This window comes from Heptranchias perlo, chromosome 4, assembly GCF_035084215.1.
Source record: "Heptranchias perlo isolate sHepPer1 chromosome 4, sHepPer1.hap1, whole genome shotgun sequence".
Lineage (NCBI taxonomy): Eukaryota > Metazoa > Chordata > Chondrichthyes > Hexanchiformes > Hexanchidae > Heptranchias > Heptranchias perlo.
The window spans coordinates 92,931,062-92,955,184 of NC_090328.1; the positions used below are offsets into that span (position 1 = coordinate 92,931,062).

Genomic DNA, 24,123 nt, shown 5'->3' on the forward strand with positions numbered 1-24,123 from the left:
TACAGACCGAGGCTCAGCTTTCTGGACCTCTCGGAGCGGCAGTGCACACGGAGGCTCAGAGTCACTCGACATATAGTCGTGGACATCTGCAGCCTCCTTCATGCCAAGCTGCTCCCGGCTGGCCCGAGCAACATCTTCTTACCTGTCGCTGTCAAAGTCACCACTGCCCGCAACAACTTCTCCTCCGCATCCTTCCAGGGTGCCACCGGGGACATCGCCGACGTCTCTCAGTCATCTGCACAAAAGAGCCCTGCAAATATACCTACACCCACTTTGCAGTGACACAATGGGTGGCATCAGTTGTGGGTCTTCATAGTGATCCTCAGGAAAGGGCATTATTGCACTAACCAGACAAGATTCGCAAAGACGTGGCAGTAGTGGTGACAATATAATATGTAATGTGAGTTGCTCAGAAATTAACTATAAGTAAAAACCATGACAAACCCTCAAACACCGTTGTGCATCCCCTTCATGCTCACGACATGTTTGCCTTACGCTTCCTACTGCACATATGTGATGCATGCCGTGTGGCGGCAGCACAGGTAGTGGCAGGTTGAGTGAGGCTGACCATGAAAGAGATGCATGAGAGGGTGAGTATGAGATAGAGCCATGAGATTCTATGAGGATTGAGTTGAGTGGTAGTGGTGGGATGAGTACTGGCAAGGTGAGTAAGTGCAGGTAAGATGAGGATGAGCTTTGAGTGGGTGCGAGGGGTGATGTGATAGAGTAATGTTGGCAGTGCAGAAGGAGATGTGGGGTGGGGGCGGTGATATGGCAGACGGAGTGTAGGGGAATGAATAAGTGTACTCACTTCGGCTGACCTACTTAGGTCATTGATGCGCCTCCTGCACTGTATGCAGGTTGGCGATATGTTGGTGGTGCTGGTGACATCCTTTGCCACCTCGAGCCAGGCCTTCTTGGTGGCAGAGGCGGACCGCTTCCTCCCACCCGCCGGGGGAAGATCTCTGTTGTCCTCCTCCTCCTCCTCCTCACCCCATCCAATGATACCTGGAGTGAGGCATCATTAAACCTGGGAGCAGCCTTCCCCCTGGGCTGCTCCATGCTGTAATTTTGCCTATTTTCTGCAGCATCAGTCAGTGGAGGACTGCCCCTTTAAATAGGGCTCCTCCAGCTGACAGTCTATGCTGCGCATGCGCAGTCCGCCCGCTGCGCAGCTTTCCAGCGCGAAACCCGGAAGCAGAGGCAAGTGGATCCAATTAGCCTGCGATTCTGTGTGGAGCACCCCGAATTCACTGGGCGCATTACCCACGCGCCCAGTCGACCCCCCGCCGCGAACCCGCCTCCCTCCCAATATCGGGCCCAACGTTTCAGGTCGATGACCTTTCGTCAGGTGGTTTTAGAGCCTGCCACACCCCCAGTGGCAAATATAAATGCTGCCTCTGGAGCAGATGCCATCGGTAGCCTGAGTGCTCAGCCTGCTTATACAGGCCAGCACTGTGGTATCCTAGTCATATGCCTGTACGTACTTTCCCCAGCCATCCAGGAAGGTCCAACAGCCAAAAATGCAATCATGAATCTCAACTTTTGAAGAACTTTGCTTGCAACATAAAAGGAACATAGAGATAGGAGTAAGCCATTCAATTCGATCAAGGCTGATCTGTACCTCAACTCCATTTACCTGCCTTCGCTCCATATCCCTTGATACCCTTACCTAACAAAAATACTTAAAACACTTAAAGCCCAGTGTATTACGCAACTGCTTCAACTTTCAAAGACAGCCAAGTTTTTCATGCACAGTGACCATTTCCTTTACCTGATAACAATTCAAAAGCCAAATCCACCCATCTCTACTAACTACAGTGCCATTACTATAAATGGTTTCTGACCAAGGGAAACCAGTACGGCTCAGATTTGCAAAGATAAATAATGATGGTAAACAATCTTATTTTTCTGAAAGAAAGTGATGAGAGGGCTTAGGATAAGATCTCAATTGTCCCTTTGATGCCACCTTATTCTCAGTGTAAATGTCCAACAACATTATAGCATTAGTTCAACAAATTTGTACCCTCTAATATTAAAGTTTTTTTTACTGAATCCTCTCTTGACAGTAGCTCCTAATAACCAGAGTCAATGAGCCAATCTCAACATGAAGGATGGAGGTTGATTACTGATGCATTAGCAGTCATGTAGCATTTCGTTATTCAAGTGTCCAAGGGGAATCTTCAAAACCATCTAACCCAGTTCCTACCTCAAGGCATTTGGTTGCGTAGAAATAGCATCAATCTAGAGTTGGGCAGACTCCTTTCTTGTGGTTTTTCTAATGCCATCTTCCTGCTGTTCCTTGCCCAATTAACCTCAATGTGGGCATCGAAACAGGAAAACTTACAGACTCGTCTGCCATACTTCTGGTTTGGTCACAAGAGAGTCACTGCTTTAGCCACCCCAAATTTTAACCATCTTCAAACCACCTGGACCATTCTTTACATCTTATGAAATAACTTTTGTAAAGCTAAATCTCAATCCTTGGAAAAGTACATTGGAAATGACATTCCAAAAATGCTACTGATAAAATATCAAGTCATTTAATTGAAAATAATTCTGAAACCCAGAGTACAAATGGATACAATGTCATTTGTACACAATACAAGAAGATTCTTTTCACCAACTGGAATAACATGAGTATGACTAATGTCAAGGACAGGAGAAAAAGAACTATTGTTACATCAGGCTAAATTAAGGGCATGGGACAGGGACATTGTGTGATACAGAATAAAACCTCAGAGCAGGTGTCCATCACAGTATCCCCCACTAAGCTTGTCTGGTACAGTACAGAGAGGATTACAAATGGAAATTGGAGAAATTTATGGGACTAAAAGATACCTTACTTCACAGGAAATATTAATAATCAATAATCAGTAATCTTATTATCTCTCCCCAAAAAGCTGTTGAGGCTAGGTCAATTAAATTTCAAAAATGAGATTAATAGATTTTTGTTAGGTAAGGGTATTAAGGGATATGGAGTTAAGACACAGATCAGCCATGATCTAACTGAATGGCAGAACAGGCTTGAGGGGCTGAATGGCCTACTCCTTGTCCTATGTTCCTATTAAATTTCCCACATAGTAGATATACTTATATTATTGAGAGGACTTGTAAATGTAATTTTTATCCCTCTTGGGTAACAAAAAAATGGACCTTTAATATACATACATCAAAAGGTTTTTCATCCCCAACTAAATTATTTAGCAGTTACCTCTTGCCTGCACCGGTCCCTCTAAGCTGTGCGCGTGCGCGACCGCACAACTGCGCAACAGTCTGTAGTGTGCCACGCATTTAAACATTCCGTCCGCGCACCAAATCAGTGTTATCTGGTCTGTGTCCAGTTAGCTGATAGCAGCAGTGGGAGTACTGCCTGTGATTCACTGTCCTGGGGCGAGGGTTTCTCCTCGTGATCATTATCGAGTGACCCCGACTGAAAGCTGTGAACAGCCGGCCAGCTGGACGGTGGGTGATGGAGGATTGGATCTGTCTGTCCTCAGTGGTCAAATGCCTTGCCGACGTTCACTGCTGGGTGCACCTGTAAAGAATGGCTGTTGGGTGAAGCATTGCAGGGTTTTCTGTGGCACTATCGGCCAGTGAAAGTCGACACCTTCAGAAGAGGGAGAGACAAATGTACAAGGGCAAACGGCCCAGGCACGTTTGGAAGTCTCGCGATTACCCGGGCTGCTCTGTAACGAGGTTTAACAGTAAATAGCGAGAGGTCAGTCGTCCTGAGTCAGTCTGGCTGGTTGTGGGAGGCATGTGAAGGTATTTCGTTACATGGCAGTGTTTGACTAGCTGAGTGCAATCCTGTGTGACACAAGCCAGCTGTTCCCCAGTATCAGCAGCGTTCCATTATCCCATCACTCAGGACTTGGCAGCGCTCCTGTATTTGCACAGGGAATCGCTGGCTTCTTAAAGGGACAGTGCCCTTAGCAGAATCCAACTGATGTTTGTGTGAATCTTCAGTGAGTGACACAAGGGGCAATGGAATTGCTCCCCTCCTGCCTGTGAGATACCTTTAATTTACAGAACTACAAGCAGGGAGACTCTAAACTAGACATTTAGAACAATCTTGGCCATTAACAGAACATTTCAAATACACAAAATCAAATCTGAATGGCTGACTGGTAATAAATGATTGTTTTATAGAATGTGCTGCCTCTGGTTAGGGATTGTTACAGGTGGTGGTCATTGTGGGATCTGCCCAGCATTCATGTCAGCTGTGGCTCAGTGGGTACCACTCTCACCTCTGAGTCAGAAGGCCGTGGGTTCAAGTCCAACTCCAGAGACTTGAGTACATAATCCAGGCTGACACTCCAGTGCAGTACTGAGAGGGTGCTACACTGTCAGAGGTGCTGTCTTTCGGATGAGTCATTAAACTGAGGCCTCAGTCTGTCCTCTCAGATAAATGTAAAAAAAAAATCCCATGACGGTTTTTGAAGAGCAGAGGAGTTCTCTCTGGAGTCCTGGCCAATATTTATCCCTCAACCAACATCATTGGAACAGATTATCTGGTCATTATCTCACTGCTGTTTATGGGAGCTTCCTGTGCGCAAATTTGCTGCCGCATTTCCTACATTACAATTACGCTTCAAAAGTACTTAATCGGCTGTAAAGCGCTTTGGCACGTCTAGAGGTCCTGAAAGGCGCTGTCTAAATACAAATCCTTATATTTCCTTTCCTTAAATATATATCTTCAACCTTTGGAAGCAAATGAGGAAATAGTGTGCACAACCAAACTGATCCCTGCCTTACATAGAGACAGCAAAACTAATGAGCCCTGCAAGTTGTACAATTGTAACGCAATAATTTTTTAAACCCTGCTGAGGATTCAATGGTGGGGGGGAGGCAGTTGGAGAGCTTTAATTAAACTGTTCCCTATTCCTAAATTCACACTGACTGATTTGACAGCTGTTTTATATTTCTGACTCAATTTAAAAATTCTGGTTGCACACGATTTATTTCTGTTTGAATCAGAGTCATTAAGCTGATCCAACAAAAAGCTGATGGGAACAATTCCAATCAGATAATTTTTAATAAAATATAACGAGACTGGTCTCAATCCTACTGCAATTTAAGAAACCTATTTCATAAATTATATAAATTTATCAGCCAATATAACATTAAATTGTTAAAATTATCCATTATTTTGTACATTTCTTTGTTTTTTTATATACCTTGAAGAATGTTTTTCAAAAAAGATGTTCTATTCAAGGTTGTGATTTTTTTAAACAGTGGCGCACACAGCCTTTATATCGGTGCATAAACCCAAGTTCATTCCGCACATGGCCGAAAAAAATTAGAGGGAACATTGCTTGCCAGGTTACTGTACAGATTCCTCAATTGTGCACTTTGCCATTTACAGGTTGCCACCTTTCTTATCCCGTAACTTCCTCAATTCTTAGGATTGTGGTCCCAGCGAGGTCCCGCATTTTCAAAGGGCGCTGGGGTTGGAGAATCGGGAGTATAATGGTATAACCCTACCTCTGACCTACAGTCCTTGTAAGTGTGGCGCCCCACTGAGAGCACAGGGTCGTGAATTACCCCAATATTTTCCTCTTTCACACTTTCACCAGATTAGATTTTCAGGCTGTAGGTTACTCCCCTTCAGAGCAATTCTGCTTAAGTTCAAAACTGTTCCACTTTTGGATTTTATTTCCCAATCATTTCAGTGGCACTAAATTGCTGATATGAACAGGCTATTCTTCTCAAATTCTCCCTGCCAGTTTCAATGCACAGACAATTGTCTAACAGGAAGGCTGAACTGGTAATTGTCAGACGTTTTGCTTCTCGTTTGAAATGTACTAATGGGTACCCAATGCCACCAAGAGAAAAAACACACACCACAAGCACTACCCCAGGAGGAGGATACCTCTAATATTGCTGCAGTGTTTAGAGAACAATTTATCTCTCTGTATTAGTTCCGTGATCATGTAACAACTGAGAAAAGGTAAAGTCTGGACGAAAGCAATTCTTGAAATAAGCTTATTTATAGCAAATCAAACTCTTTACGTAAAAAAGTGTATTATGTGCCATAACAAAGCAGATAGCAATGAAGTCAATAACGTCTACGTGCAGATAGACAAGGATAATTGGAGTATCAACGGACACAAATTTACCATATCTTGATGTACGTTCTGCCAAACCTGGCACAGCTAGCAAAGGTTATTTCTGCAATTTAATTTCTGTATAAATTAACCTTTGTTAGCTGTGCCAGGCCAAAGTGCCATTTTCCAAGTGTGAGCCTGGACAGTGGGTGCTCGCATGCTATTTGACTGCAGCAGGTATCACAGCCTAACTCAATCTTCGCCAATGTGCAGACATATGCATTTGCAGCACTGATTGTGGGTGGCGATCAGCAGCAGAAGCCCTGGTAGATTTTCCCCTCCCTAACTCCATGCCGCCATGCAGCCCCACTGCCTCCCAACTGAGATGAGCTAACGCAACACAGAGCAGGAATCAAATCTGGAGCTTACTTGGGCTGTATGACTGAGCTACTCACTGGATAACTTTGCTGGGCCAGTAGCCCGTTTTGTGTGTATTTTATTGCAAAGTATGCTTTTGCACCTCATTAAACTGAGGCCTCAGTCTGTCCTCTCAGATAAATGTAAAAAAAAAATCCCATGACGGTTTTTGAAGAGCAGAGGAGTTCTCTCCGGAGTCCTGGCCAATATTTATCCCTCAACCAACATCATTGGAACAGATTATCTGGTCATTATCTCACTGTAGTAAGATGCACATTATGAAATATTTACATATATATCAAAGTCGATTCCAAATGCTGGAAAATGCACCAGGGTATCAAATCAAAATTTTATTGGGGAGCATCCCCCAGATCCTTAGAGAATAAATCTTGTACATGTTTCATATTATACCCAGTTCAAAATGAGCACTCCATCACTGATCAATTTAACTCATTTAATATAAATCACAGGAAGAACAGCAAAATAATCAACATAAATTTTAAAACACTTTTTAATCAAAATATAAGTATTTTAATATGCATTTTAAAAGTAGAAGCATATCACAGTAGGAATCAGTTATCCCTTTGTCCAAATTGCCCCCTTTGAGCAAAATAACCGTTCAAATTTTTTCATTGAGCAAATTTTATATCGGCCTACTAATAATTCAGAATGCGACAATGCTCATGCGCCTGCTCCCGCCCTTTACACCACTAAATCCAGCTCCCTTATTCTGGCGGCAAATTTGTAGTCTGCTTTTACATTGCACGAGACCTCCACCCACCCTTGCTAGTGACACCAGTTCCCAACAAGTTTATTTTCGGGCTGCAGCTGGCAGCAGGGGCTCGCACTTCAGGAGCTGGTGCCACTTACACATATCTTGGTGCAATATAAAAGCAGCGGTTGACCTTTAAAAGAAAGGGTGCAATAGGGTAAGGACGCTGGGATTAGCTTCCCAGCAGAAATCGGCTCAAAGATGCCAGTCTCCTGGAATTCGAATCAAACAACCCTGATATAAAAGCAGCTTTTGTACTGCTGTGAATTTTCTCAGAGAACTGCGGTTATTATTATCCCATCTGTGCCGACAGGTGAGAGCATGTAAACCATCCCAGGATCAGACCCAATTACGTGGCAAAATTCACCGCAACAGTTGAAGCACAGCCATCAAGCTACAGCCTAAACTGTGCCTGATAAAAATATATTGAATTCTTATTATAATACAGGAGAAATAAATTGGTCTATAAAGAAGTACTCCCATAAACTGGCATGCAATGCGTGTGGCATTAAAAGCAGCTCACTATACTGCTCCACTAAAGAGAAAAAACAGCCATGAAAGTACAAGAACTATGTGAGGTGAGTCAGACTAGCTGAAGTAGACAGTCTTGCTTAAATACAAAGAGTATCTTATCACTGCTCCTGAATAAGGGATGTGTTGTTGCACACTATGTACTTCTAACTGGAAACATTCCATACAAAATGCAGTAAAAGAATTTGATCAACAGGATACGGGGGTTTTTGCGGTGGTTTATTGAGCACTTAGAGAGAATTTTCTTTTATGAGAACGGCCTGGTTTCAGCAGCACCTGGACTGATTTGTCCCTGTTGGATATCAACAACAACTTCTTGCATTTATATAGTGACTTTAACATAGTAAAATATTCCAAGGTGCTTCACAGCAGTATTATCAGACAATATTTGACACTGAGCCACAAAATGAGATATTAGGAAGGAGGAGAGAGAGGTAGAGAGTCGGAGAGGTTTAGGGAGGCAATTCCAGAGCTTAGCGCCTGGGCGACTGAAGGCACGGCCGCCAAGATGGAACGAAGAAAATCGTGAATGCACGAGAGGCCAGAATTGAAGGAGTACAGAGATCTCTGAGGGTTGTTGGGCTGGAGGAGGTTACAGAGATAGGGAGGGGCAAGGTCATGAAGGGATTTGGAAACAAAGATAAGAATTTTAAAATCAAGATGTTGCTGGACTGGGAGCCAGTGTAGGTCAGCGAGCACAGGGATAATGGGTGAACGGGATTAGTGCAAGTTAGGATATGGGCAGCAGAGTTTTGGATGAGCTGAAGTTTACGGAGGGTGCAAGGTGGGAGAACATTAGAATAGTCGAGTCCAGAGGTAACAAAGGCACAGATGAGGGTTTCAGTAGCAGATGAGCTGAGGCAGGGGTGGAGACGGACGATGTTACGGGGGTGGAAGTAGGTGGTCTTGGTGATGGGGGGGGATCGTATGTCAGATCGTACGTCAGGGGGAAATTGTATGTCGGGGGGTGGGGGGGGGGGGGGGGAAGAGATCAGATCACCGGGGTAGGGTGGGGGGAGGGGCGGCTGATCGCGGGGAGGAAAGCGAGTTTTCTTGGTGAGAGAAGCACTCCTGCTCCTCCTGGCCCACAAGCAGTGCTGGAAAGGCATTTACCTGCTGGATGCAACCGTTCTCGCCTCCCTTCAGCTGTCGGGTTTTCCAAGCCCTGAGAAACCCGACCCACAGGCTTTTAAACCAAAATGCCTGCTAAAATTTGAGGTACGCAGCCTCATTAAAATATTTAAATGACAGACCCGCCACAGGAGAGCAGGTTATTCGCCCACCCCCCAAACCCGCCTCCATTAAAACCGGATGTGGGTGCAGGCTGGTGTCGGGTTTTTGAATTTTTAACTGCCTCCTCACCTGTGCTGGGGGGTTAAAATCCCCCCCTTTATTTTACTGAAATGATAGTTGTGTGTTTTTTGTTTTTGCACAGTTTTTGTGTCACTTATTTCTAGTTTTGTTTGTGGCCTAGTTTTTTGGATATATTACTGGCCCCTTATTTTCCATCTGTGGCTTATTGCTACATTCAATTTAAGTTGCCACAATCGAAGTTCTGAAGATGGGTATCCTGCTGGGAATACCACTGGATATTTTTGGTTTTGGCAGAGGAAAAGAAGAATCTGAGGAGGCATGACAGGGAGGTGCACGGACACGTCAGGAGGTGTGGTCACACCTACCCTTAGCCAACCACCCGTGTCTGAACACTATCTTCACACGTCTGAGGATATCTGGCTTCATCATCTATGCAGACATGGAAATTTAATGTCTCCTTTAGCCGACAGGCAGAAAAGTTCCTGCCACCTGACTGGTGGCAGCATTACTGGTGCAGCCGATCGTCTCATCATCTCCATAAACCTTCCAGTGACTATAAAAATTTGAGTACTGAATGAAATTCAGAGGACACTAAGTCTGAGCCTGATGAGATGCACACTGAATCCCAGCTGCAGACATGAAGGCTTCGCTATTAACCCCCTCCTCCATGACGGGCTGGAGGGGTCGGGGTGGGGTTAAAAAGTGAAATGTGCATAATCCGATTCCAATCTGCCGTGCACGCCGCCATTTTTACGGTGGCGGATATTAGGGCATCAGATCAGAGTGTCCCGCCTTGTTTAATTAACATATTTAAATATGGCTCCCACAGTGCAATTGCGAGCCCGATTTGAAATTGACTGTTGCTGCACGGGTTTCCCAGGGGTCGGGAAACTCAGCAGTGAAAGGGAGGTGGGAGCTGCCGGCTCCATAAGGTAAGTGCCTGTTACAGCACTCCTTGTGGGCTAGCCTTGTGGGCCAGGAGGAGCAGGAGTGCTCCCCCCAGGCCCCTCAAGGAAGGGGCCTCCCCCAGCCCTCCCAATTGCAGACCTCCCCCCCACCCCCAGCCCCAATTGCTGACCTAACCCCAGCCCCCATTGCCAGGGACCGTCCCCAAGGGTCCCAGGCTGCGGCCTCCTGCTGCTGATGTTACCTCCTGCCTGCCGGCCAGGCTGTCCATTTGACCGGCTGCTGGGCGGGAGAAGGAGCTAAAAAATGTTAATGAGATCCTGCCATTAAGATCGGCAGGACCTCCGCATGCCCGGACTTGCCAGGTTCTTCGGCCTCACCCACAACTTCCCTACAAATATTGGGGCCGAAATGTCTTAAGGCAGGCCCTAATTGATAAGACTTTCACTTAACCGCTTACGCTACCCATTTCTGTGAGGTCCACATGTGCCCATTAAAAATGGAGCACTATGCCCACTATAGTGTTTTGGCACACTTTATTGAGCACATTTGAACATCATTGCATTGGGTGACACAAGCACTTGAGTTGCACAACAGTCACCATGGGCTCGATTTTTGGACGTGCAAGCGGGTGGGCTCCGAAAATCGGGGATTCCCCAGTGACGCGCTTAGGTGCGCGCGCAGCCCCCGCATGCGGGACTCCTGCCAGCAATTAAAGCCAGCTGGATCCCACTTAAACCAATTAACTTGATAGTTCAGGTCATTAGCAGACCTGATTTGTAGGACAGGAGGGGTGGGATTTTCATCATCTCAGTTGAAATGGACGTGTTGCAGCCACCAGCCTGTATCAGCTGCAAAGGTCCATTTGACAGGTTGGGGGGGGGGGGGGTGGAGGAAGACCCTAACTCATTGCAGGAGGCCACTCTGTCACTTTGGACAAAGTTTGGCCTCCACCACCCGCCTCCTAACAATAAAAGTCACAAACTTGCAACCTTAACTCCGGGGTGCAGACACATGCACCTACCTTGCGGACCCCCTCAAACATACATCTTCCGGATGGGGGCCGCTGTAGCTGCAGTCGTGACCTCCTCGGAGGACGAACAGCATCACCAGCCTCGCCGTCCACCTCTGACACGTGGATCTCCACAACACAGTGCTGTGACACATCCACCTGAACAGCAAGAGGGAGGGTAACCGCAGAGAGAGATGTGTCGCAGAGGGCACTACTCTCGCCACAGGTGTGGAGATGCCGGTGATGGACTGGGGTGGACAAATGTAAGGAATCTTACAACATCAGGTTCTAAGTCCAACAGTTTTATTTGAAAATCACAAGCTTTTGGAGGCTTTCTCCTTCGTCAGGTGAGTGTCACCCGACGAAGGAGAAAGCCTCCGAAAGCTTGTGATTTTCAAATAAAACTGTTGGACTATAACCTGGTGTTGTAAGATTCCTTACCCTCGCCACAGGGTCCACAGACCGAGGCTGAGCTTCCTGGACCTCTCTGAGCAGCAGTGCACACGGAGGCTCAGAGTCACTCGACATGTAGTCGTACCCATCTGCAGCCTCCTTCATGCCGAGCTGCACTCGGCTGGCCCGAGCACCATCGTCTTACCTGTCGCTGTCAAAGTCACCACTGCCCGCAACAACTTCTCCTCCACATCCTTCCAGGGTGCCACCGGGGACATCGCTGACGTCTCTCAGTCATCTGCACAAAAGAGCCCTGCAAATACACCTACACCCACTCTGCAGTGACACAATGGGTGGCATCAGTTGTGCGTCTTCATTTGATCCTCAGGAAAGGGCATTATTGCACAAACCAGACAAGATTTGCAAAGACGTGGCAGTAGTGGTGTCAATATAATATGTGATGTGAGTTGGTCAGAAATCAAATATAAGTAAAAACCATGACAAACCCTCAAACACCCTTGTGCATCCCCTTCATGCTCACGACACATTTGCCTTACGCTTCCTACTACACTTATGTGATGCATGCCCTGTGGCTGCAGCACAGGTAGTGGCAGGTTGGATGAGGCTGACGGTGAAAGAGATGCATGAGAGAGTGAGTATGAGGTAGAGCCATGAGATTGTATGAGGATTGGGTTGAGTGGTAGTGGCGGGATGAGTACTGGCGAAGTAAGTGCAGGTAAGATGAGGATGAGCTTTGAGTGGGTGTGAGGAGTGATGTGATAGAGTAGTGTTGGCAGTGCAGAAGGAGATGTGGGGTGGGGGCGGTGATGTGGCAGACGGAGGGTAGGGGAATAAGTGTATTCACTTCGGCTGACCTACTTAGGTCATTGAAACGCCTTCTGCACTGTATGCAGGTGGGCGATATGTTGGTGGTTCAGGTGACCTCCTTTGCCACCTCGAGCCAGGCCTTTGTGGTGGCAGAGGAAGGCCACTTCCTCCCGCCCGCCGGGGAGAAGATCTCTGTCCTCCCCCTCCTCCTCACCCCATTCAGTAGGACCTGGAGTGAGGCATCATTAAACCTGGTAGCAGCCTTCCCCCTGGGCTGCTCCAAGCTGTAATTTTGCCTATTTTCTGCTGCATCAGTCGGTGAAGGACTGCCCCTTTAAATAGGGCTTCTCCAGCTGACAGCCTATGATGCGGGTGCGCAGTCCACCCGCTGCGCAGCTTTCCAGCACGAAACCCGGAAGCCAAGGTAAGTGCCTTCAATTAGGCTGCGATCGTGTGCAGAGCACCCCGAATTCACTGGGCACGTTACCCATGTGCCCAGTCGACCCCCCCGCTGCCTACCCGCCTCCCTCCTAATATCGAGCCCCATTTCTCTCTGGCCTAGATCAACTATTACGCTCAGATTTAAAGACATTTGGAAGAGAGACTTAAAAAGTTTTAACATCAATACCACAAGCTGGGAAGATGTTGCTAACAACAGGACACACTGGAGGGCTGCACTGCATCGGGGAGTCAGGGGACAGGTCTCAATTTGTGCAATAGTGTAAAACGGGAGATAGCGAGTCAGCAGTCCGTTTTACATCTCTCCCTTCATTGACTTCAATTGAAATAAAAATCAGGAGAGATGTAAAATGGGCTACCGATTCGCTATCGCCCATCTTACACTATTGCACAAATCAAGATCTACCCCAAGGTGGCTGAGAAATAGGAAAGAGAAGAAAGCAGAGAGGAAAGCGCATCGGGCTTTAAGAGTTAATACTGTGCATTCTCACCTCGAGCACGGAAGATTAAGGGGTGATATAATTGAGGTGTTTAAGACGATTAGATAGGGTAGACAGAGAGAAACTATTTCCTCTGGTGGGGGAATCACCTTAAAATTAGAGGTAGGCCACTCAGGGGTGATGTCAGATAGCACTTCTTCACACAAAGGGTAGTGCAAATTTGGAACTCTCTCCCCCAAAATGCTGCTGAGGATCGATCAGTTGAAAATTTGAAAACTAAAATTGATAGATTTTTGTTAGGCAAGGGTATTAAGGGTTACGGAACCCAGGCGGGTAGATAGAGTTAAAGTACAGATCAGCTATGATCTAACTGAATGGCCGAGCAGGTTCGAGGGGCTGAATGGCCTACTCCTGTTCCTATATTCCTATGTCTTCTATTGACTAATCTAGGTAGAAGAGCAGATAAAGTGTCACCCAAGTGAGAGGAGGAACTACTTCTGCTGAGTCATGCGGTGGCCTGGAAACTGTTGTCACTTCATCTAATAATGTGGTGGCTGCCTGGTCCTCCATGCTATTTAACACATTGCGAGTCATTTGGTCGGGCAACTAGGTGGGATGGACGAGGCCTCAGCCTGAGAGACAGCTCCATCATCCATGCCAACTTCTGCTGCTGGGTACTCGCTCAACATGTCCAGTGATCTGTGTGGGAGCAAACTGCTGGCGTGCAATGAGTTTATTGCTCTTGCAATCCGATTCTCCAGCACGTTAAAACCAAACAACAGAAACAGCAGTATATTGGAGCGTACGCTATATCCCCACTCAGAGCATTTATTAGAGAAGCTGCTTCTGGGCTTAAGACCTCTCTAACTGGTAGTCCCACTACACATGGCCCTGGAGTGGCCGCTCTCTCCACAGTGTTCTGCAGTTCACCTAGACAGTCAAACATCACTACACAATGCAACCTGTAGATTCTGCTGTAGTCGCCCCCAGACTGGTCAGAGTGCTTGGCACACATATTCAAGTGATCTCATGAAACTCTTATGCTCAAATATGAGAGTTTTATTTGAAAGCAGGCCCTGTGAGGGAAGTGAAGAGATCTTCACTTAGAGAGACTCATAAGAATGGCTAGTGTGGGAAGTGAAAAGAAGCTTTATCTTTCACCTAAACTATGGTTTACCTAGTCTCATTGTGTTTCTGGTGACGTTGGATACAAAAAATGGTAATATGCTTCAGCCCACAGCACCAACACTTCTTATCTTAATGGAAGATCAAAATTTCAAATAATTTGTTTACCAGAGAAAAGCAATATTTCAAAACAAAACTTCACAGTCAGAACATAGTGAAACTCCAGCAGAGTCTGCATAAGGAACTACCCGCTGTACACATCAAGAAAGGCTGAGGTATAAGATCTGTAGCAGTTGTATTTTAAAAGATTTTTTCTGTATGACATTTACTAATTTCTTCCCTTCTCCTTATGGTCTCCCCAAAACAACTACCATTCCTAGCTGAGAGGGCAGGCAAGCAGATAACCTATTCTAAGGATTTGCTACATAACCAGTCACAACCCCTGGTCAGAGCCAACTGTGTCTCAGATATGCTTTTTCGCTCTTTGGTGAGGGCTATTTCCTCTCCATGGTGATATGACTAAGATCAAGGAATCATCGTCTGGGAAATCATGCACAAACTAATGCTGACATTTAAAAAAAAACTAATAACTAATTAACGTGCAGAGGATAAATATAATGTTACCATTGCCATATTTTCAAAATAGCAAAACTGCTACTCTGATCCACGAAAGGATCAAACTGACATACAAGGCCCAAGATAACCACACCTGGGCTTATGCTGGTGATCAATGATGTAATACGCATTACAACAAAAAAGAATGCCCAGTTTATTTTAGGCATATTCTTATGTAACAAGCCTAGAGATATGGCTACATGCAACCTACTGTAGGTTACATGCACACATCATTTTACTATATAACATAATGGATATCTAAAAGCGCCCATTTCACTAACATTTGCATAGATTTGAATGTCATCTCTTGGCGTGTCCTAGGAGGAATGACAATTAGCACAAAACACAGGTACTGTTAAAAAACCACAATCTAACAGCTACTCCTTTTCAGAACCTGCTACTAATAAATTGAGCAACATTAAGGAATTGGCTTGTAATTTTGGCACTTCTCAGGTATTTCAAACATATCACAAATAAAAATGGAAATTCTAATTCTAGATGAATCAGCAGAGCACAGCATTCAGAGGGAAACAACAGGCTTCACATTGCACCAGTCCAACTTGTTCCTAACATAAAGCAATTAATGGCAATGGAGAGCCACAGTTACTTAAATGCAAGTAAAAGCCACATTCTAAGCCAGATGTAAAGCACATTTTAAGTTAGTATTTTGTACATTTAGTGCATGCTGTTAGCTTTATGCTAAATCTGAGCCACTATGTCCAATATTTTGTAAAGATAATGGCTAAGTTCCAACCATGAATAATTGGTCTAAATTTAAAGAAATCCAGTAACGAGGTTTAGATTTTCTTTCCCAGCCAGCTTCTGTATTCTAAGAACTAGCGCTATTTTAGTAAAGTATTGTGGTGAAGCATTTTTACAGACAGTCAAATCATCACAACAGCCTTTTTCTTGCCCCCTCTCATCAATAAAAAAAGTCAGACTATTAGAGCTAAAATTCTGCAGATGTGAAAATCAAAGTCCTGTCGCTAGTGATAAAGCACTGCAGTGACATGCTACAGGGTAGTGAGAAGATCCCACCTGAATCTACAGCTCCATACTGTGCCAGTTCTTAGTGGGACAAGTAGATGGAGAAGGGCTGCATGGCAGCAGTAAACTTACTGTGCAAGAGGGAAAGATGGGGTACAAAGAACATACCAAAGAACCAGTATGGTGAAGCAAACCTTCTGCTGTTCACTCATGGAACAGTAATGATGGCAGCTGTGGAGAAATCAACCACTCAGACTGCCCCTGTCCATCGGAAAAGTGTAAAAGAGAAGATAACGTAAAAACAGTAGTGATTAGATGATACCAAGCTGAGGTGAACGGCCTGTAACGGGTAGGAGAACATAGTTTTGAGGTCCCAGAGAAGAACAAGTTAGAGTAGAAGACAGAACAATGAATCTGGATTTCAACACAGGGATGAGGAAACAATGTGTAGAATGGGATATTTGCAATTTAGAAAGAACAAGGGAGGAAAGTTCAGAGAAGCATTACCAAGGTCATTTCAACAAAGATGAGAGGGGGCAAGAAAAAAAGAGATAGAAAGAGAAAAGGAAAGACAGAAAAAGAGAAAAGAAATAAAAATTCCAAATCAGGCAAGCTTTTTCTTTGAAAATTGAGAGAAGTATTAAATGACCCTCTGCAGATATGGAAGAATTATACAAGTCTTGGGAAGAGGAGAGAAGGAAATCAGATAGGATATATTTTCTTCCATTCAAAGACAGAGACCTGTGAATTACCATGGGTGGATCAATAATTCACAGCACACAACTAGTATAAACCAAGAAAGCAGTGCATGGACAAACACAAATAACAAACCTTTCCAAATGGCGTATCCACACATTTCTCAGTCTTTTCCTCCAAAATGTCCAGGTCGCCCAGTCCTGACCCACCAATAATTCCAATCTGTAATCCAGCGAAAACAAAAAGTTAAAACTTAAAGGTATACTCTTAATTATACAGGCACAATCAGTTGATAAAGACTTTTCATCACTATGCTCAGGTACTCAGCATTATTTCAGGGCCTGGCAATTTTCAATCAAATCTATGCATCAATCTACTAATATACCAACTGCGTTACTTACAAACTAGGTAGTCTGTGTCCCACCAAAGAATTTTTAAAAAAAGATATTTTCTCAGCATTTAAAAAAAAATTGTGCAAAGAAACCAAAATATATGTTTAGTAATGTTGAGTTACCACATTCCCAGTGCAGTATTAGTCATTAGAACATGGTCACCATGTTATTCTACTGGCCCAGATACCTGGAGACTCACTGAACCAATCCACAGTAAGGTAAACACACAATTAACCACCTTCAAGCAGATACAAATAACTTAAATGGAGTAAGTCAGCAACAATTTATTTAATACTCTTCAAAAACTTACTCAACTTTTACAGCATTATGATCCATTGAATATAACCAACTATGCAAAGTAACATCTCATAAAAGGTATGCAGTATATTTGTTTAATTCTGTACTAATTAACCAGGTTAGCAAATCGCAAAGAGGTGATCTTACAACTTCAGACTTTTGCTGGGAAGTTTCACCTGCCTGGAGCACATATCAGAAATTACAATGCACACAGCACATGATTTAAATTAACTATTCGAAAATCGTGTGCAGTGCGTGCCCAACTTTCCAACCTGTCCTTCCAGCAGGCAAGCCTCTCAGTGAGACCGTAGTTAGACAATTACAACAACACCCACCCCCCCACCCCCCCAAGAAACCCTTTTCTGTAAGTACAAGATGAGGCAATTGACTGACAGTCCGTTCTCACTGCTGGTCACTTTTGTCCATTCCATTATGAACATCTAAAATTCCTCCATTAAAGGACATCCCAATTTCAGATTGCCTGGACCTTCAGCCTACTGAGAACAACATGATGTGATACCATAATTCAAGGGCAATTAGGGATGGGCAATAAATGCTGGCCTTGCCAGCGATGCCCATATCCCATGAATGAATTAAAAAAAAGCTCCAAGAGATTGTAATGGATTCAGTGATCAGCAGTTGAATGGTTATATAAGTAGCTTAGCAGTCTTTAATAATAATGCATGTTATGATTCAGTTATTCACATCTTTTATTCAAGAATGAAACAGCCTGATGTCATCACCAGCTTTAATATACATATGGTTATATATTGTTGCTATAGCTGGCAATGATCCAAATAATCAATCCTCAGGAACACTGGAATAATTAAAATCATGGAAAATAAGTGCACATAGAAACTCCCCCATGATACTGTACAATAGTAAACAGTCGCAAACTCTGGGTTTTTGCAGTGTACATGTACGCGGAGTTTGCGACTGAACCAGCAGTGTAAATCTGGAGTTGCAAAGAACGAACAAATAAACAAATTAACATTTATAAAGTGCCTTTCATGTCCTCAAGACACCCTAAAGTGCTTTACGGCTAATGGATTGGTTCTGAGTTATAGTCACTGTTATTTTGTAGACAACCACAGCAGCCAATTTGGCTGTAAGAAGTGGAGGGAGTTATTTGAGAAGTGATTCAATGCTGTAATACTTTGAAGAATGGTTGCGCCTGCGAGAGAGTGTGCACCAAGATTCTCTGATGATGTACTGGAGGCCTTGGTGCAAGAGACGGAGAGAAAGAGGGGCATTCTGTATCCGCAGGGGGCCCTCCAGACATGTGCTCAAGAGGCAGTGGGAGGAAGTAGTGGAGGAGCTAAATGCCAGGAGCATAGCTCCAAGGACCTGGATGCAGTGCAGGAAGAAGTTCAATGATTTAACATGAGTGTTCAAGGTGAGTGAGTTAAAGTTTCAAGTGGCATGTCCTACCAACTGTACCACCAGCATCATCCACTGTTCAATGCACTACACCTCCATCATCCACCTACCAACAATCTCTTTCAATCAGTCCTCAACCATTCAAATCATATGCTTTATCTCACCCTCACACATTTAGCACTGTTGCAAGCCTCATACCGACACCTCACAGTTCACAATTTTTTTATTTGTTCATGGGATGTGGGCGTCGCTGGCGAGGCCAGCATTTATTGCCCATCCCTAATTGCCCTAGAGAAGGTGGTGGTGAGCCGCCTTCGTGAACCGCTACAGTCCGTGTGGTGAAGGTTCTCCCACAGTGCTGTTAGGAAGGGAGTTCCAGGATTTTGACCCAGCGACAATGAAGGAACGGCGATATATTTCCAAGTCAGGACAGTTTGTGACATACTGGCAGCTATTCAACCATGACAGCCACATCACCCAAACATCTTGCAGGACATTCACTGCCACGTTTCCCCCTTTCTTGCAGAAGGTGGTGCATAACAGTAGGGAGCAATGAACAACTGAAGGAGGACAGGTGCCCTTAAATGTTTCAACCCCCATGGAGGAGACAGTGATGGCCATCATGGGAAGGGGTATTGCTGAGACCGTGGCCACATCGCAACGACGGGGCGCAAGTTAATCGCATTCCCTGCGACCGTTTTCAGGGATTAACCAATTTAACCCCCGATGTGTGCACTCTACAGTATTTACATGAGACATTAAATCGTCTGCCTGGTCAGGTAGGTGACCGTCTGCCTGGTCAGGTAGGTGTACCGTCTGCCTGGTCAGGTAGGTGTACCGTCTGCCTGGTCAGGTAGGTGTACCGTCTGCCTGGTCAGGTAGGTGTACCGTCTGCCTGGTCAGGTAGGTGTACCGTCTGCCTGGTCAGGTGAATGAAGAAACAAATCCACAACACTACTCCAGGAAGAAATGTCCTGGCCAACATTCTTTCCTCAACCAACACCACCAAAAACAGACTGATTTCACCTGCTGCTTGTGGGGCATTGCAGAGTATGGAGGGATTGATGAGGGACTCTGCATACCTAATTCTCCTTCTCTCTTCCCACTTCTCTCTCATTCCACAATTTTTTGACTCACATGCTGCAGATGGTGTAAGCACGTACTTCTTACTTTCTCCTCTCCCCTCACCACAACCCAACCCTTGTCCCTTTGTTATTTTAGATACCCAAGAACTGGAACCTTCCCAGTCAGAGGAGGCAAGGAAGTAGGCAGTGATGATGAAGATACACCAACACTCGATCTTACACTTGCAGCCACCAGCTCAGAGGCTGACACTGCACGTACTTTAGAGGCTAGGATAGAGGAGGGATCTGCACATGATGAAACACCAGGCACAAGTGGGCAGAAACCGGGGCGGGGAAGGATATCGCAGGTGCCAGCGCGCCGGAGGGCAAGGTCGCACACTAGTTCTACTGCAGAGGATTCAGATGAGGACTTTGATGGGCCAGGCTATAGAAAAAGGCAGATGGGTGTACACAACTAAATGCTCGGTGCATTGGAAAGCCTGCGCACAATGTCAAGGAGCATGGAGGAGTCTAGCTCCAACTTGGCACAGGGCTTTGCGCAGAGCTTGGAGCCCATCCTTTCCAATATGGAATGGGTGGTCACCTCCATCAGTACATCTGTGGAACCCACCATGATACAGGTCTGATGACCGATGTCACAGCTTCCATTGCAGCACAAATATCTTGCATTGCAGCTTCCATCAAAGCTTTGACTGCTGCATTAGAATCTCAGACTGCTGCCATCGTGGGTACCACTGTTGAAAGGGGCTTCCAGGGCATCACAGCAGTCCAGCAATCTGTTCTCCAGCAGATCACCAGGAGTGCTGAGGCGCTGCCCTGGGAGAGTGGCAGTGGCTCCATGGAACACGAACCTGCTGTCGTCTCTCAGGATGACAGCATTCCTGCTCCCACCCCTGCCACTCCGCCAGTGCCCTTGCTGTTGCCTGTCAGCCAGCCAGCCCACGCGCTGCAGCCCAAGCCGAGACGGCGCAGTCTGAAGCCGGGCCCGCTCAGCCCAGAGCTGCTCGAGGTCGTCCTCCACGACCATCTGCACGCTCCTCAATTGAAGGTCAGCAGCCTTCCACCACCCATGCTCCAACCACTGGGGATGCACCTCATAGGAGCGCTAGGAACGGTAAAGGCACACGAAAGACAGGCACTAAGGGAATGCACAAGGGTGAATAGTATCAGTTTGTTTGAATCATTTCATGTATTAATTTATAAATGTGCGTTTGAATTTGTATTTGGTGGTGGTTTTTATTTCTGCGATGAGCTGAGGGAGGAACCAATGTGTAATCATAAGGAGGACGATTTGATGCTCATGTGAGAGAGGAAAGGTAAGGAGTGTGGGACTGTTGGTGAGTGGGGAGGTGGTGTTGACTTTACTGGTATTGCTCATTAATAATCTGATCACGCAGAGCCCTGGCAGAAAGGGCCTGTCTACATTGTAATCTCCCTTCCTCTTCCTCCACTTTCTGTTGCACTTCCTCCTCCTCCACCTTTTCCTCTTCTTGATCATGCTCCTCAGGTTATCAAGGCGGTGGCAAGGGTTGTTCCCTCATAATGATCAGGTTGTGCAGCATACTACCACAAATCTTGATACCCGCTCAGCTGAGTACTGCAGGGCTCCTCCAGAGTGGGCCAGGCAGCAGAAGCGTTGCTTGAGGAGTCTATGGTGTGCTCAATGATGTTCCTTGTGACAGAATGGCCTACTGTGCACATGTGCTTGGATTCCCGACCAGAGTCATGAGCCATGTCATGAGGGGATAACCCTTGTCAGCCGTAGCCAGCCTATGATTTGCCGTGCTGGTTGAAATACAAGTGGAAGAGGAAGAGGACTGCTGCAGAACGAACGATTCATGACTGTTGCCAGGGTAGCAGGCATTGACTTGCATGATGTGCTGCATGTGTTGCACACCAACTGCACATTCAGGGAATGGAATCTCTTCCTGTTCATGAATGTGCCCGAGTTCAGATGAGGAGCACGCATGACAACAATATGCGTGCAGTCAATGGTACCCTGCACTATGGGGAAGCCTGCAATGTGAGCAAAAGCTTGTTCTCATTCCCCCTGCTTGTCTCTGGCAAAACAGAATAAGATGAATGTGTTTCTCATTGTATAGAGAGCATCAGTGACCTCCCTTATACTGCAGTGCACTGCAAATTGCGAGACGTTGCTTATAACTCCAGCAGCAGCCTGAAAGGAGCCAGAGCCATAAAAATTAAGAGCTACGGTCACCTTGACAGTCACAGGCAATACTGTCCTTGTCCTGCTTTGAGGCTGCAGCAGTTGACAAATTTCAGTCACGACCTCTTTAGTGAACCGAAGACGTCTGATGCACTGGTCGTCGCTGAAGTTGAGGTAAGAGAATTGCTCCCTGAAGGCCCTCCGCGGATATGGCCTCCTGCTGAGTGTCCTCCTCCCGCTCCATCTTCTAGCAGCTTGTCCTACTCTGCATGGCCTCTCTTCATTCTTACCAGTCATGTTCAATTCCCAGAGGAAGCCCATACAGGCCACCCATGTCTGGAAGCAACTTTTGTCAGCACAATATTTTAAATGACGCAAAGTGTACAGCAAAACCAGCCCCAGATCACTCTCTCTGTTGAGTACTGAAACTTTATCCAATTTAAGGAAACCTCCAAAAACACATACAATTGACCAGCAGCCAGAAGAAATAATCCAGCAACAAACCTGTAAGTACTTCATGATGCCTTTAAATAGTACTGGTGGGAGGTCCTTCATGCGCTTTAAGTCCTGTTCAGCTCTGCGAGGTTAAGGCAGTGCGTTGGATGGAGTGTGGAGTTCCATAATAGCAGCATTGCCTTCAATTTAGCATTGCACACTGATCTGTGTCATAATTTCCCTACTCTACATGTTGCCGGCGGTCGTTAGGTGCACATGCACAAACCCCTTTGCCAAGATGGTGTCTTGCACACTTCACGTCGGAAGTATGCGCGCGCATCTCGGACCCCAATTCCGGAACTTAGATGTCTGTGTAGCGGCTAAAAAACGGGCACTACACAGCCCAATTTCACCCCTGTCATCTTTAAATAGAAAATAAAAATTACAAAATCACTGAACTATAAATTAAAGTACCAGTTCAGAAGAACATGAACCATCTCCCATCAGTACCACAGATCAGGAAAATGGCGCACTTGGACTGATCAATACATTTACTCACCATCTGCTAAAAAAAAATGCATACAGGCCTAAGGTTATGAACTGAACTCCAATCCCTGAATAAGAAAGGACTGGTTGAGAACAAAAGGTCCCAGACCAAGAGGACTTTTTTTGGGGGTGGGGATATTATTACTATCTAGCCTGGTGTACACAACTTAATAAACTGCCTGTAAAGCTACTCCCCACCCCCAAGAAACGGAGTAAGTTCACACATTGAAACTGAGTAGATACACCAGACAAATTCTGATAAATGGCAGCACTATGTTTTGTGTTTTTAGCATGCTGACTGCAGACTCAAAGCTCCTTTAATTAAAGATGCCAGCCTTTAAACAGAGCACCAACAATTACTCTGTGGAAATTGTTCATTAATCCAAGCAAACATAAAATACGGTCTTTGCCATCGGCTACCTGTGGGTGAATGCAGGGGCATTACAGAATTTCAACACTACTTCAGGGATGAAATGGCAGAGATCTTGCAACTGCTGATGTTTATTTAAAGTGCGAACAATACTTGCAGTTTAATAAACTTGCATGGTGCAAAGGTAAAAGAAAATGAAGCCAAGCTTACATGACAAGTAATTACAACATTTCTTTGTAATATATGGAGGATTTACAGTTGCGAGAATAAGTACTCTAGGTTATTCACAAGTAACTCAGGGTCAACCTTGCATTCCCATTCTGCTCCACCAGCCCTCCACCCCTCCCCTAAGTTCACAGACAAAAACAGTACAGTAACTATTACTGTACCTGTTCACGTTATACCACTCAACAGCTCAATCAATCTCACTATCCTTTCATCTCTGACACACAAGCCTGGAAATTACATTGTGTGATATAATTGTACGAACGCTTGATGCACTTGTATCAAATTTCTTTACACGCTATTTTGGCAGAGGCATTTTATTTTACAACGAGTGACATGTCTCTGTTGAAATAACACAGTGGAATTTGATTCAAAAAACACTGAAGTGTTTGTACAAGAATACTGCACATTAGAATTTCCATCCATGGTTTAATATACCGTGAAATTCTGTGATGGTATAAACCTACTCCCGACCACTCCTCAACACAAACCAAAGCATCAGTTTTCAAACTGGGGTCCACCAGTTCATCTGTCCGACTGGAGCCAAGTAAACCATGCACCACAAGTGTAGAGTGTCAAGAGTTTTCTATTCTATATTCTTTCTGCATTTTTTTCATTTACTCGAATGTTATTTCTGTTACTGTACACTAACAAAAAGCATTTTTTTTGCAACAATAGCAT

At 45.2% G+C, this 24,123-nt stretch overlaps 1 protein-coding gene across 2 annotated transcripts in view; it reads right to left on the bottom strand.

Moving 5' to 3' along the window:
- Nucleotides 1-24,123, bottom strand: part of mtap (methylthioadenosine phosphorylase) — a 172,299-nt gene that overhangs the window by 120,027 nt on the left and 28,149 nt on the right. For both annotated transcript variants that reach the window (XM_067983303.1, XM_067983302.1), the window contains exon 2: nucleotides 16,681-16,767. In XM_067983303.1, coding sequence (XP_067839404.1) covers nucleotides 16,681-16,767 — 87 coding nt within the window. The remainder of the gene's footprint in view (nucleotides 1-16,680; nucleotides 16,768-24,123) is intronic.